The sequence below is a fragment of the Chiloscyllium plagiosum genome, unplaced genomic scaffold (assembly GCF_037043375.1).
Source record: "Chiloscyllium plagiosum isolate Xiang-an unplaced genomic scaffold, Cpla_swu_hap1 HiC_scaffold_1, whole genome shotgun sequence".
NCBI classification, from domain to species: Eukaryota; Metazoa; Chordata; class Chondrichthyes; order Orectolobiformes; family Hemiscylliidae; genus Chiloscyllium; species Chiloscyllium plagiosum.
Window position 1 is genome coordinate 74,246,069 of NW_028270139.1, and position 16,653 is coordinate 74,262,721.

The following is a 16,653-nucleotide window of genomic DNA, read 5'->3' on the forward strand; positions in this document are numbered from 1 at the left end:
TTTGGCTATGTGGCTGTGCAGTTTAGAAGGAACATTAGATTTGGGAGGAGTGAGAATAGTGCCCTTTTTCTTAAATTTTTGTCTGCATTCAAAAACATGCATTATTATAGCAGCCTTAAAAAAGTTAAAACATATTCATGAATTTCACATATCAATGCAATAGGCTATGAAACCATATAAGAACATATTAGGAAAAATGACCAAAACTTGATCAAAGAGGTAGTTTTAAGGAACATCCTAAAGGAGAGGAGAGATATAAGGGTTTAGAGTGGAAATACTAGAATTTAAGACCTGAATTAATCTGCTAAATGTGTGGCTGCATTGTTGCTATTGGTGAAATTATTGAAATTAATGATCCACAAGAGATCAGGTGCTGTGTATTTGGGTTTAGAAAAGTTACTTGATAAAAATACTACATAAAAGATGACAACAGAAGACAACAGCTTGAAGTGTTGGGGATGATGTATTAGGAGAACTAGTCAACCAGGTGTCAGGCCAACCAATACAGAATCAGAATAAATGAATCTTTTTCAGATTGGCAAGCAAGTAGTCTGCTGTAGGGATCATTGCTGCGGTCTCAATTATTTGTGATCAATATTAATGACTTGGATGAAAGTACTGACTGTTTTATATGCAGTTTGATGGATGATACAAATATGTGTTGAAAAGCAAGTTGAGAGGAGAATACAAGGTGCCGGAAAAGGAATGTAAGTAAGTTGTGAGTGGTAAATAATATGGCACATGTGGGACAATGTTAGGTTGACCACTTTGGAATAAAGACTTGAAAAGGAGTTTATTATTTAAGTGGAAAGAGATTAGGAGTCCTACAGTATGACAGGATCTTTGTGGCCTTGCACGTGAAATGAAAATGCATGCGAGCAACTTGGAAGGCAAACAGAATGATAGTCTTTATTACAAAGAGAAATGGAGCATAAAAGCAAGACCACAAATAGAGAACTATATTCAGTGTTGGTTACCTTATTTAAGGAGGAACATGCTGAGATTAGAAGTAGGTCAGAGAAGGTTCACTAGGCTGAATCTGGAGAGGAGGGGTTTGTCTTATGGAGAATAATTGGGCCTGGGGTCTAGGAACATTGCTACTACACCTCTCCTTCAATGACCTCATTGGAACATATCAAGTTTTGGTTGGCTTGACAGGGTATGAGGATGTTTCCTTTCATGGGAGAATCTAGAGGACACTATTCAGAAATAAGAAAGATCTGAGGAGAAATTTTGTCTATTAGGAGTTAATTAATCTTTTAATGTCTCTAGGGAGTAGTAGAGGCTAGGTCATGAAATATACTCAAGGCGCACTTAGAAAATTTGTGATTGACAAGGGAGTCACATATTATGGGCACAGTCAGGAAAGTGGATTTAAGGCCATAGTCAGATCATCAATGATCTCATTGAATGTGAGAGCAAGTTGAATATCCTTTTCCTGCTCTTATTTCTCATGTTCTTATGTTATTTTAATATGAGAGACTAAATTGTGGGTGTCAACAAATTGGGGCCATCACAGGCTGATCCTTAACCTGACCTCATCATCGATACAAGCAAGCATTTTGCTGTAGGTTAGGAGGATCAAGGACTATCGTCTCTTTATCAAAATTCAAAAATCTAGTATTTTGTTGCATATTCCAACAGTTTACATACGCTTGATTTACAGGCTTTCCTCAACTTATTTGCTTTTCTCAGGGATGATTTAGACAGGAAGTTGCAAGCACAATACATTTCTAACTTATTGAAGGAAATCCCACATCCTGTTATATTTCTGGGTTACATTACTTCTGCACCAGGCTCCAGAGACTACATACAAATTAGGAAATTTGGAAATGTAAAGGTAAGAGCACATTTAAAGAAGTGAACTGACTGTAGAAGCATTATATTGCTTTTAGTATTGTGTTGGTTTTAATTTTAATATTTAAGTTGTTATCTCCAATTTCCACAGTCATTATTCACTTGGATTTGTTGTCCATCCCTAATTATTCTTGAGAAGGTGTTGGGTTAAAAATGAGATCAACGTTAGGAAACTGTTTGCAAATTACTGCCATAGTCATAGAGTCTTACAGAAGAGAAACAGGCCCTTCAGCCCACCATGTCTCTGCCGACCAACAAATACCAAACTACACTAATCACATTTACTTGTACTTTGTCCATGGCTATAATGCCCCGGCATTTTAAGTATAGGCTGTTCTGCTATAGTGCATGTTTCGTTAGTGTGAATTTGCTATAACACGATTGATGAATTGGGGACACTGTTCCTAAAGCTCAAACTTTTAAACGTGCATTGATTGTAAAGTGATTACATCGCCAACACTTTAAGCACTATTTCTAAAGTGCAAATTTTTTTATAATGCTGGGTTGCACAACCATTGTGTTGTATAAGAACTACCTGTACTTATCCATTTGCTTCTTAAATGTTGCAACAGTAACCACTCTCTCAGGCAGAACATTCCATATATCTACCACCCTCTTGGTGCAAAAATGTTTCCCCAGATCTCCTCTAAACTAATTACACTTCACTTTAAAAACTTATGCCCTCTGGTCTTAGATGCATCTTCCATGGGGAAGATTCTCACAATCCTTTGCTTACCTTTTCATATATATAATCCAGCAAGGTCAAGTTGTGTTGTTAGTGTGGACTACATTCGAGATTACATGCATTAGTTGTATTGAATGCTGAAATGCTCAGGTCACTTAACTGATTTTATATGAATGTATTATTCCATAGTTTTGATGGTAATGGAAAACAAAGGGAAGTCTAATGTTTCAAACCACTTGAAGTCTAAATTCAATTTGAAGTGGCCTAGAAGCATTTGCATTGACTACAGATCCTAAAAATACTATAACGACATAACTACATTAAACACTTATGCAAAAACATTTTCCTTGATTTTTTAATTTCTTTTTTAGGATATAGATCAGAGTGATTCACATAGATGGTGTGAGTACATTATGTACCGTGGACTAATAAGGTCAGTTGCAATACTTTAGCTTAATTGTTGTGACCAGTTTCCCATTTAGAAAAAATGCTTTGCTCATGAATGTGTAGTCATCAACTTGGTTTTAATAAATATTTCTACAACAGTCTGCCCAGACGATTGAGTGTATCTGTTGCAAATGTGTCAATCTTGCAATTTGTTTTTGTCTACATTTCTATTGAGAAAGAAAATTTGTAATGATTAGGAATGAAATTACAAAATACAAACTTGACCCAAAATATTTTATGCAATTCAGTTAATGCTTAAGCATTTGTGAAATAAATACAGAATTAAGATAGTAATGATTTATATGTTACTGATGATCTGGGACAACAGGAAATCAAGTTTGGTGAATTTTGGTGACCTTCCCTGTAGTTCCAGAATTGTAATACTTTGTTCCAGCACGATTTCTTTTTTCATGAAGTGCACCTGTGAATTTACAAAGGAAGGAAAGAATTGTAAAATCAGCACACTATTTACATTTATTGTTATTGAGTCAGCAATCAAGAGATTCCTGCTTTGCTATCAGGACAAAAATGCTACAAGACACAAGTCAGGAGTGTTATGGAAAATTCCTCACTTCCCTGAATGACCCCAGATCCAGGAACACTCAAGAAACTTGACACTATCAAGGACAAAACAGCCCACTTGATTGACACATCCACAAAAATTCCCTCCCTCCAGCTCAATAACTGCAGTGTGTATTATCTATAAGATACATTGCAGAAATTCTCTAGGGATCTTTAGCCAGCACCTTCAAAACCCACAACCATTACCATTTAGGACAATAGCAGCAGATACATTGGAAGTTCCCTTCCAAGCCACTTACCACCTCACTTCAAAATGTATCACCATTCCTTCAGTGTTGTTGGGTGAAAATCCTGAAATTTTCTCCCGAACAACATTATGGGTCTACATATGGCACTTGGAACTGCAACTAGATAAGTCAGCCAGCCCCACCCAGATCTCCTCAGTGAATAAAAAAAAACTTCCAGTCTTCCAAGATCTATTCAGAGGGTGGGTCCGAGACATCAGGTTATTCCCCTTTCAATTTCCTGGGCAATTACAAGGTAGGCAGTACTTCTCAGAGGTCCTAATGTGCAGCTGTGATGTATGTCCAGTCTCTCCCAATCATCAGACCAGAAAATCTGGGTCAATGTACCATATAAGTTGGGGGTAGGGGGGTGGAATGGTTCGGGGGGAGACATCTTCATAAGCTTGCTGAACTCTTCTAACAGGGCCTTTCTTCTCTCCTCGTAGATGGTCAACTATTTCTTTGCCTCTGTCACTGTACTCTATTTTACATGTACAATTTCTGTACAATCTGTATTTGTGGGAAATGTTTACAGTTGTTGTTCCAGCTGTGCTTTTGAGATGCAGGGTGACATCCTTGAAGTACTTGTTGAAACTAATAAAAACAGAATATACAAAACAAAGTCATTGTCGTACTCTATGATCTGCAAAATGAAAGAAGGTTAAGAACGTTCCAACCAAAATATTGACCCATCTTTCCTCATTTTCTGAAGCAAGAATATAGGTGAAAGTGTAATTCTGTTTCATCAAGAGTCAGAGTCTTGTTTAACTATTTCCGTGCTCAATGACTCTATATCAACATGGCTATAATGACCAACAACAAAGCCTTGAGACTTGGGTTGCTCCACAACTGCATACAGACACAAACAATTACTGAAATCTCTCTTTAATGCATTCTCCTGCTGCTGACAGCTTCCCTCGAGGTGCCTCACTGAATGGTTCCATTGCCTTGTGCTCCAGATTTGGAAAACTGCTACCCTTAATCTGGTTACTTTTGAACATATGACTTTCAAAGGCTGGTTATGCTGCTTCATTTATTATGACCATGGGTGATCACCTAACTCTGTTGTCACTTCTCCTGCTGCCCCATGCCAAAATCCTTTGATCCTTTCACCCCAACTCCTTGAAATCATGATGTGGAGGTGCTAGTGTTGGACTGTGGTGGGCAAAGTCAGAAGTCACACAACACCAGGTTATCGTCCAACAGGTTTATTTGAAATTGTCAGGTGATGAAGGAGCAGCGCTCTGAAAGCTTGTGATTTCAAATAAACCAGTTGGAACTTAACTTGGTGTCATGCGACTTCTGTTCTTGAAATCATACAGTGATTTTGACCTTGACTGCTTTCTGTGGTAGTGAATTCCACAGGCTGAACACTGGGTGAAGAAATTCCTCCTTAACTCGATCCTCAATGGTGTACTCAGTATCCTTTGACTGTGACTCCTAGTTCTGGACTTCCATGCCATCAGAAATATCGTTCCTGCATGAATCCTGTCTAGTCCTGTTTGGATTTTACAGGTTTCTAGGAAACTGTCCCCGATTCTTCTGAACTCCAGCAAATATAATCCTAAACAATTCAACTCTCTCTTACATCATCCCTGGAATCAGTCTGGCAAACTTGCACTGTACTCCCACTATGGGAACTACATCCTTCCTCAGATAAGGAAGCCAAAACGGCGCACAGTATTCCAGGTGTGGCCTCACCTAGACCACAAGACATCTCTGTTCTTGTACTTAAATTTGCTTGCTATGAAGGGCAACATATCATTTGCCTCTTTACCACCAGTTGCACCTGCATGCTTATCTTCAGTGACTGCTGTACAAGGACACCTACGTCTCACTGTATTTTCCCCTCTCTCAATTTATAGCCATTCAAATAATAATCCACCTTCCTGTTTTTGATCCAAAAGTGGACAATCTCAAATTTATCTACATTATTCTGCGTATTTCATACATTTGCCCCTTTCCATAACTTGACCAAATCACACTGTAGCATCTCTGCATCCTCCTCACAGTTCACCCTCCCAACCTTTTTTGTGTCATTTGCAAACTTGGAGATATTATGTTTAATTACCTCTGTCATTAGATATAATGTGAATAGTTGGGGCCCCAGCATTGATCCCTGCTGTACCCCAGTAGTCACTGCCTGCCCTTTCAAAAAGGAACTGTTTATTCCTACTTTTTGTTTCTGATCTGCCATTCAGTTTTCTATTCATCTCAATGCACTATTCCTAACCCCATGCCGTTTAATTTAACCCACAAATCTCTTATGTGGGACTTTTTCGAAAGCTTACTGGAAGTCCAAATAAACTACATTCACTGGTTCCCCCCAGATCAACTCTACTAGTTATATCCTTGAAGAATTCCAGTACATTTATCAAGCTGATGAGCGGATGGTTAGCTGGCTTTTGGTAACGATAAGTTGACTGAATTTTGTTCCATCTTCGCTTCTAAATATGGATAAATTGACTGTTGTGTGGTGCTGGATGGCTTTTGATGGTGGATTGAATGTTAGCTTTCTTTCTAATGGTAGCAGACTATGGTACTCCAGGAAATCCCATTCTCACTCCCAAATTCCAGTCAGTGGCCAGAGCCTGAGTCAATAATGAGACACATACATGGATTGCCAACGCAAGTATAGCCTTCCTCAACTTTCACACATTCGGCTTTTGGGAACAAAGCAAGTCTGCTTATCAACCTTAAAGTCCAAAGAGCACCAGTCTTGCCTATTTTGCTCTTGTAATATAAGATATAGACTGTGCATCAGCATTCTGCTAAAAAAAGCTCAACCACTTTGACTTGAGCTGTCTTGAAAGCTTTTGAAGATTAGATAGCAGAACAAAATACCTGAGCTAACGTGCCAATCATCTACAACAGGTTGACAGTCACAACTCAGTTATGCTAGTCATGCCGACATAATACTCGCCATTCAGTCACCAAAGTGAATCTTCTCAAAGCAGCTTGGGTCTGAGGTGTGCCCTTATGGCAGTCATATTAAGTACTTCAAGGACACTCTGAGGAATTCAATGAGGAGAAGCTCACCCAGGATTGCAACACCTGGCACCTAAAATGGTGCAGCCTCCTTAAAAGTGAATACATATCAGAAGCAGAGTGAAAGCACAATAAGAAATTGTGAGCCAGGAACTTGTCCAAAACACACACAGTATGTTTTAGAAGAAGGATTTAGCAGTTTGTACCCCTCACTCAGCATCGCCAATTCATTGTGGGTATCTTGGCAAGCTTGTTATATGTTGGAGTCTGGAATGGTTGCAAATCTGTGAAAGGACTCAACAGCAAATTGTACATCACAGAAGGCCATTCAACCCATTGTGTCTGTACTGGCTCCCAAAGAGCTAGCCGCTCAGTAAGATTGTGCCAGTACCTCCTGAGTGAAGTCTATCCCTCTTGACTTGATCAAGGTTTGCTGACAAGTATGACAAGCTTCCTTCCTTTATACCAGTAATAAATATCAAGGCAAGCCTTAAGTGATATTAGCCTCGTATTTCTGGTTGAGGAGTTGGACTGGAAAGAGACAAAGCAAGGCAGGGATGCTGTGAACATGCAGGTAAGCACAGAGTGAGTGTGTTCTATGACAAAGAGCCCAGAAATGCAGCAATGATCCAGTATACTAGCTAAGTGTATATCCCTGATTGCACAGTGTCCGAGCTGCAGCATTGCAATGATCATTGCCAGTGCTGACCTACACCTTTGAAGTGGTTTGCAGAGCGTCATGCATGTTCTCAGAGGCCAGCACCTTTCTGTAACCAGTGCCTGTGGACATGAGATGTAAATGGCTGATAATCATAGATTGTGCCCTGAAATATTCGTGTTCAGTGTCCAAAATGGTGGTCGTTTGGAGCAATTGGTGAGCTGAATTCACTGGATATCCACTTTGTGTTCCTTGTTAAGTTTTCTCTCTGTTTAGCTCGTCTTGGAGGATAGAAAGCTGAATATCAGGAGAAAAGTTGGGTTGTCAATGAAGTGTTTAACAAGAAATAATCCTCAATGCTGCCTACTAAGGAACTCGCTACTCTGCTTGTGAAAAGCATAAAATATGCAACAAGATGCTCCTGATGTCATGATTGGCATTGCTGGTCTTCTCATTGAATTCTGCCACAAATTTCACAAGCCCATGTCACTCAGAACATATTCTACACTTCATCCATTCCATACAGTTGTAAACTAACAAGCAAGTAGAACTGACTAGTTCCTCCAGGGACAGATATTTATATTATCAGTGAGTGGAACCATTTCAACGTTGAGTTAATCCTTTCAGACCAAATTCCTTATACAAAATATACTACTTTCAATACCATATTCATGTATCCTTTGACACCACAGCCAGGTGTGAGAGTTAAAACTCTTAAACTTTCAAAATGCATAATAAATTTTACGATCCTTCCAAATTTTGGCACTAAAAGTGTAGTTCCCAAAATGTAAGTATGTTAGTAACTTTGTTAACCTTTAAATGATGATAATAGTGAATATCAAGATGAACATATAATTATTTATTTACATTTGAAAACTTTTTTTTGAAAATGTTTTTGTGATAATTCTTTATTGAATTAGTATTTCTAAACTTGTGAAAAGCTTAAATAAACAATTTTCTAAGTGATTTAATTGGGTCCTGCTGATTCAGGATCCATATATTGTTATCCATGTTTGTGCTTTTGCTAAGAGTTGAGATATTTTCTTGTCCTAACTAGAGACAAGTTATAGCATTGATTTTGCAATTCAGATAAATACAGTTAAAGCATTGATACTGGGGATCAACTTCCTTTTTTTTAAGAAAAAAATTTCCACTGCATTTGCCTGCTGAGATGACTGCTGTAGTAATGCACAAGTATTCTTGGTTTATCCACCAATAAATATTTATCTCTCATTTAGGTTGGGCTATGCCCGCATTTCTCATGGTGGTCTGAGTGATACGGAAGTCCAGTTGGCAAAGTTTCGGATTCCTGATGACAAAAATCATTATGAAGATAATGGTAGAATTGAAACTGATCCTAAAAATGTGCCTGAAGAAATTCATTTTAACCCCAGGTTAGTAGCAGACAACATTGCATTATTGCAAGGGACTGGCAGAGAAAGAGAAAGGTGTGACTTAGGAGCAGGGGTGGGTCAATTGGTCCTTTGAGCCTGTTCTGCTCTGCCATTCAGTAAGATCATGCTGATCTGATTCTCGTCTCAACTCCAGTCTCCCACCTTTGTTTCATAATTCTGGTCGATCAAAAATCTGCGAAGTTTAGCCTTGAATATATTCAATGATCCACCCTCCACCACATTCTCAGGAAGAGAATTCACAGAGTTACAAGAGAAATCACCTCATCTCCATCTTAAAACTGAGAGATTTTGTTCTTCAATGTGTCCCCTAGTTCTCTTTCTCTTCTTCAAGAGGATCATCCATTCAGATCCACCTCAGGGTGGTGAGTTTTGAGAAGATTTGGAGGTTAGGTTGAGGTTTTGGATATAAGTTTGCTTGCTGAGCTGGAAGGTTCATTTCCAGATGTTTTGTTACCCTACTAGGTAACATCTTCAGTGGGCCTCAGGCGAAGCACTGCTGGTAATTCCTGCTTTCTATTTATATCTTTGGGTTTCTTTGGGTGGGTGATGTCATTTCCTGTGGTGATGTTATTTACTGTGGTGTCCTTCCAGGTTTTCTGCCATTTATCCAATGTAATACTGTGCAAGAACTGTAACAAACACTACATTGGACAAAGAGGCAGAAAACTAGCCACCAGGATACATGAACATCAACTAGCCACAAAAAGACATGACCCTCTCTCACTAGTATCCTTACATGCTGATGAGGAAGGACACCATTTCGACTGGGACAACACATCCATCCTAAGAGAGGCCAAACAAAGACATGCACGAGAATTCCTGGAAGCATGGCATTCCAACTGGAACTCTACCAACAAACACATCGAGTTAGACCCCATCTACCACCCCCTGAGAAAAGGAAGAGGAAGTGACTTCACCACAGGAAAGACATCACCACAGCAAATGACATCACCAACCCAAAGAAACATCCACCTCAGGCTCTCATATGTTTCACTAGGATGACCGCTAACTTCAAAAAACCAGTGGGTAAAGGCTCAAACTGTTCATTCTGTTTTCAAAAGAATAACCTGTCACCCTAAGTATGAGTCAAGTGAACCATCTCTGAACTGCTTCTAATGCAATTATATCTTTTTCCAAATGAGGACACTAAAACTGCACACAACATTCCCAGATGTGATCTGACCAAGACCCTGCACAGTTGAAAAAGAATGTCCATACTCTCATATTCCCATATATAAGTACCACTATTCTGAATCGAACTGAATTAAATTGAATTTATTGTCACGTGTACCGAGACACAGAGAAAAGCTTTGTCTTGCGAGCAATACAGGCAGATCATATAGTTAAATAGCATAGATAAGTAAATAATAGGTAAACAGTGGCAAAACAAAAACATAGGTACAGGCAAATGCTAAGAGTTTGTGAGTCCATTCAGTATTCTAACAAGAGTAGAATAGAAACTGTTTCGAAACCGGATGGTGTGTGTGTGTGTGTGTGTGTGTGTGTGTGGGTGGGTGTTCAGGCTTCTGTATCTTCTCCCCGATGGGATAGGTTGTAGAAAAGCATTGCCAGGGTGGGATGGATCTTTGAGAATGCTATTTACCTTTCTCCTAACTTGCTGTACCTGCAAATTAGCCTTGTTGTGATTCATATACCAGGGCATGCACATGCGTTTGAAATACTGAGTCCTGCAATCACTTTCCACTAAATACCATGTTGTTTTTCTAATCTTCTTGTGATGGATCAAACCAGACCCCCTCAAAGTTATTTTAAGAAGGTAGCCTAGACCCTAGCTTTTTCTTACTTTAAAGGCACATGCAAAGTGTCTCAGATGCAATGTGAATGGTCAAACTACTCGAAGTTAAGCCAAACAGAATTTATTTAAAAACTATAGTTAAAATACAACCAAAGAAAGAGGAATTTAGAACTCTATTGGAAACTTAACAGAATACTAGATGCGGTAACTATTAACTGTTCCAATGTTGTAATTTACCACAGACACACTCCTTGGTGATAAAAAAGGAAAAATTCAGACACAGACTCTCACATGCAGTTCTCCAATCCAGGAGGAAAACATCAAGAGAAAATTCAGGAAAAGTAGTGGCCATGAGACATTCACTAAAGTTTCCAACACTTTTGAGACTGCAACAGCTTCTGCTTAAAGCTATACATAAAAACTAAAAAAATTCAAGAAAACCTGGTCTGTAAGAGCTGCCCACGCCCATTGTTCCAATTTCAAAACAAAAACCATGGCATCACTTCCTTAGAGACAATTCAGAGTCTTACAGCCTCTCTTCAAAAACAAAAACAGGACAAAATACTCCCTTGAAAGCCACAGCATCGCCACATTCTGTACAAGTTTATTTTTTCCCATATAGTGCTCTATCTGTCAACTATTTTGTCCACTCACCTACCTATGAAGATGCCTTTACAGATTCTCTACATTCCTTTTTCAAATTATTCTCTTATCTATTTTAGTGTCATTAGCAAATGTAGCTACCATATATTCAGTCCCTGGATTCACATTATTAATAGGGATTATAATAGTTCAGGTCCCAGCTCAGGTTCTTGTGGCTCTTCATCTGTTACAAAGAACAATGAAAGAACAAGGACAATTTACAACCCAGGAACATGCCCTTCGGCCCTCCAAGCCTGTGCTGATCCAAATGCACTGTCTCAACCTATTGCCCAATTCCTAAGCATCTGTATCCCTCTGCTCTCCACCGACTCATGTATCTGTACAGACACACCTTAAATGAATCTACCGTGCCTGCCTCTATTACCTCTGCTGGCAACACATTCCAGGCACCTACCACCTTCTGTGTAAAGTACTTGCCACGTGTAATCCCCTTAAACTTTTCACCTCTCACCTTGAATGCGTGACCTCTTGTTATTGAATCCCTCACTCTGGGGAAAAAAGGTTATCTCTGTCTATATCCTTCATGATTTTGTAGACCACAATCAGGACTCCCTCAATCTCCTTTTTTCTAATGAAAACAATCCTAACCTACTCAACCTCTCTTCATAGCTAGCATTTTCCATACCAGGCAACATCCTCGTAAACCTTCTCTGTACCCTCTCCAAAGCATCCACATCCTTTTTGTAATGTGGCGACCAGAACTGTAAACAGTATTCTAAATGCGGCCAAACCAAAGTCTTGTATAATTTTAACATGACCTGCCAGCTCTTAAACTCAAAATACCCTCTGATGAAGGCAAGCATACCAAATGCCTTCTTGACCACTCTATCCACCTTGCAGCCAGTTTCAGGGTACAATGGACCTGAACTGCCAGATCTCTCTGCTCATCAACTTTTCCCAAGGCTCTTCCGTTTACAGTATAGCTCACTATAGAATTAGACTTCACATTTGCCCGGATTGAACTCCACTCTGCCACTTGTCTGCCCAACTCTCCAGTCTATCTATATTCTCCTGTATATTATGACTGTCTCCTATGCTTTCTGCTACTCCACCAATCTTTGTGTCATCTGCAAACTTACTGATCAGACCAACAATGCCCTCTTTCAGATTATTTATGTATATCACAAACAAGTGGACCCAGCACTGATCTCTGTGGAACACCACTGGTCACCTTTCTCCATTTCAAGAAACTCCCTTCAACTACTACTGTTTGTCTCCTGTTGTTCAACCAGTTCTTTATCCACCTAGCTAGAAAACCATGTGACTTCACTCCATTAGTTTGCCATGGGGAACCTTATCAAATGCCTTACTAAAGTCCAGGTATATTACATCTACAACCCTTCCTTCATCTATCAACTTGGTCACTTCCTCAAAGAACTCTATTAAGTTGGTTATGCACGATCTCCTCCACACAAAACCACGTTGCTTCTCACTGATAAGCACATTCTTTATCCCTCAGTACCTTCTCCAGCAACTTTCCCACCACTGACGTCAGGCTCACTGGTCTGTAGCTACCTGGAATATCCCTACTATCTTTGTTGTACAGGGGGACAACATTAGCAACCCTCCAGTCCTCTGGCACTTCAGCTGTGTTTAAGGATGCTACAAACTATCTGTCAGGGCCCCAGCTATTTCCTTTCTTGCCTCCCTCAGCAACCTGGGATAGATCCCATCTGGTCCTGAAGAATTGTCCACCTTAATATCCTTTACCCAACACATCTTCCCTCCTAATGTTAATGTGATCCAGAGTAAACAAACTTCTATCTCTAATCTCAACATTAATCATGTCCCTCTCCTCAGTTAACACCGATACAAAGTAATCATTGAGAATCTCACCTATTTACTTCGGTTCGACACACAACCTTCCTTCCTTAACCTTTAGTGGACCAACTCTTTCTCTAACTACCCTCTTGCTTCTTATATATCATTAAAAGGCCTTGGGATTCTCCTTAATTCTACTCGCTAAAGTTATTTCATGACTCCTTTTACCCCACTTGATTCCTCGTTTAAGACTGATCCTACTCTTCCGATATTCCTCCAAGGCCCATTCTGTTCTTCACTGCCTGGACCTTATGTACACTTCCCTTTTCCTCTTGGCTAGTCGCACGATTTTCCTGTCATCCATGGTTCATGAATATTGCCTTTCCTATCCCTTGTTTTCAAAGGGACACGCGTATTCTGCACTATCTTTAAATCCTCCCACATATCAAATGTGGACTTCCCTTCAAATAGCTGCTTCCAATCCACATTTCCCAGCTCCTGCTGAATTTTGATATAATTCGTCTTGGCCCAGTTTAGTACTCTTCCCTTAGGACCATTCTCACTTTGCCAATCAGAAAAAGACCAGTTTTGCCTACTCTTTGTCTCCTGCTAGCTAATTAATCCTTTAGCCACTCTAATATGTTACACTTTACAACCCTGTGCATGTAATTTATCATCAAAAAAGCCAAGTACACCGTATCCACAGGTTCCTCTTTAACCACCTTACTTGTTACTTCCTCGAGAAATCTAAAACATGGTCGATTTTCTAAATATCCTGTTATATCTCCCTAACAATGGAATCTAGCAATTTCCCTATGATAGAATGCTAGTCTGTCAGGTCTATAGTTTCCTGCTATAGTCCCTCATTGCTTGAAAAAAAGGTATTATATTTGCTGTTTTTAAATTATTTTCTTTCGTCATGGGATATCGATATCACTGGCTAAACCAGCATTTATTGCCCATTCTAATTACCCGGAGGAAGCTATAAGTCACCCATGTTGCTGGGGTCACATGTAGTCCAGACCTGATAATGATTTCAGATTTCCTTCCCTAAAGGACACGGGTAAACTAGATGGATTTTTAAGACCACAGTAATTATACCATCACTGTGAGACTAGCTTTTTATTCCAGAATTTTATTGAATTTAAATTTCAAATATGCCATGGTAGGAGTTGAATCCTACCATTGAACATTAACCCATTGTTCTGGATTACTAGTCCAGTGACATTTCAGCTATGTCAGTGTAATTCTTAAGAACAGCATGAAGGGCTGTGTGGTTGGTCTCACTATTGTAGAGGAGATGGTTTTGTGAACAGTGAGTACAGTAGACTAGATTGAAAGAAGCTTAAAAATGTGTTGCTGGAAAAGCGCAGCAGGTCAGGCAGCATCAAAGGAGAAGGAGAATTGACGTTTCGGGCATAAGCCCTTCTTCAGATTTCTGAAGAAGGGCTTATGCCCGAAACGTCGATTCTCCTTCTCCTTTGATGCTGCCTGACCTGCTGCGCTTTTCCAGCAACACATTTTTAAGCTCTGATCTCCAGCATCTGCAGTCCTCACTTTCTCCTAGATTGAAAGAAGTACAACATCATGTATTTGGGGCTTGGACGGTGAGGAAGGAGGCAGCAAAAGGGCTAATTAGGTCTTCTTTGATTGCAAACTAGCTGCTGGAAAACCTCAGTATAAAAACCAGAACAGCCTTTTGGCGTGTTCAGCTTGATGCTGGCTCTACAAGACCCCTCCATGTTGGAGTCAAGAGAGTGGTGCTGTAAAAGCACAGCAAGTCAGGCAGCATCCGGGGAGCAGGAAAATCGACGTTTCGGGCAAAAGCTCATGATTCCTGATGAAGGGCTTTTGCCCAAAATATCAATTTTCCTGCTCCTCGGATGCTACCTGACCTGCTGTGCTTTTACAGCACCACACTCTTGACTCTAATCTTCAGCATCTACAGTCCTCACTTTTGCCCTCAATGTTGGATACTGGGCATTAACATCTCTGGGGCACTCTCCATACAAACTGGTCACACACCCGTCACATGGATATTGGATGACGTATGCCATCTACTAAGAACTTTCATGGCACATCTCTGATGACATGACACTTCTGCACTTCAATGCTACATCTCAAGCTGCACCAGCAAATACCACTATGATGCTACAGCAAGGGCACTTTGTGTTCATGGATTGGACTAGGCTATATCTCTGGGCTGTTTGCTCAATATCATTGTGCTCACTCACTTTGAGCTTGTCTGGATCCTGCCTTGCATTACGTTTTTGTACATTGTCCCCCCTTATCCATAGATACCTGGCTTATGTTACCAAGCCATCCTGATACAGTAAATGAATAACTGTCAAATATACCAATCCAGAGTCAGAAACTCTCTCGTAAGGGATAATGAACCAAATGCTGGACAGCACGCTACCTGTCTTGACTCCTTCTGCCCCATTATGGGCTAGCTTGTTTCTGGATTAAGAAGTTGCAGGTATTATGGAAGATAAAAATGGGTGGCACAGCTGTTACCTTTTGTGCAGATATAGAAGTGTCCTGAGCGATTGAGTAGGCATCACAGAGTGAACGCATGTTTAGTGAGTGTTGTGATATGGGGTAGATGAGGATGAGTGAGGGAGATGTTGCCTGCATTATTGAATTGTAGAGCATAAGCTTTAGTGAGAAGTCAATGCCGTAGCAGGAATAGAATAAGTATGACGTATCAGAGAGAAGATGGTGACACTTAATGCGACAAATCACAGAACAACAGGTTATAGTCCAACAGGTTTATTTGGAAGCACTAGCTCTCAGAGCACTGCTCCTTCTTTGGGTGGTTGTGTAGGAGGACCATAAGACATAATTTATAGCAAAAGATTATACTGTCATGCAAGTAAACTGGTCTATTTAACAAACCTAGATTGCTGTTATGTCTTTCATCTGTTAGAATGGGTTACAGGTTTCGGTTCATTAATATGTAAATCCCAGAACTTATTTTAAGTCACATTCTCAAGATAAGTCATTGTTTTATAAAGAAAAAAGTTGACATCTCAGCTCAGACAATGTATTAAAGGTGTGAGGTCAGAGTCTGTCTGTATCCCAATCTTGACTCAGACTGGTTCTGTTTCCAAAGTGGAATTTACAAAATATTATATGGATTGACTATCTGCATTGATTGCCTACAGGATGTGTATTTTTTGTACAGAATACAATGTATCAATATAATTCTGCTATACAAATTCACCCCATAGACATACATGTGTGTGCGCATGCAGGAGAGAGTGAGAGAGAAAGAGAGAGTGTCTGTGAATGTGAATATGCAAGTGTGAGTGCATGTGAGTATGTGTGTTTGTGTGCAAGCTTGGTAAAGTGTGTGAGTGTGATAGGCATAAGCCTGTGAAAGGGTGCGTGTGTGGGTGTGAGTGTGGGGTGTGTATGCGTAAGTGTATGAGAGAGGGTCTGCGCAAGTGTGTATGTGAGAGTGTGTGTGTAGTGGGGTCACCTGTAGTGTGACATGAATCCAAGGTCCCGATTGACGCCATTTTCTTGGGTACCGAACTCAGTTATCAGCCTCTGCTTGGCCACTTCGCATTGTTGCCTGTCCTGAAGTCCATTTTGGAGGATGGTCACCCGAA

At 40.0% G+C, this 16,653-nt stretch overlaps 1 protein-coding gene across 3 annotated transcripts in view; it reads left to right on the forward strand.

The window, feature by feature from the left end:
• The window catches only part of LOC122555690 (PGAP2-interacting protein-like), a 166,171-nt gene that overhangs the window by 141,178 nt on the left and 8,340 nt on the right, over positions 1-16,653 (forward strand). For all 3 annotated transcript variants that reach the window (XM_087988008.1, XM_043701718.2, XM_087988013.1), the window contains 3 exons: positions 1,696-1,840; positions 2,914-2,975; positions 8,680-8,835. In XM_087988008.1, the coding sequence (XP_087844134.1) occupies positions 1,696-1,840; positions 2,914-2,975; positions 8,680-8,835 (363 nt within the window). The remainder of the gene's footprint in view (positions 1-1,695; positions 1,841-2,913; positions 2,976-8,679; positions 8,836-16,653) is intronic.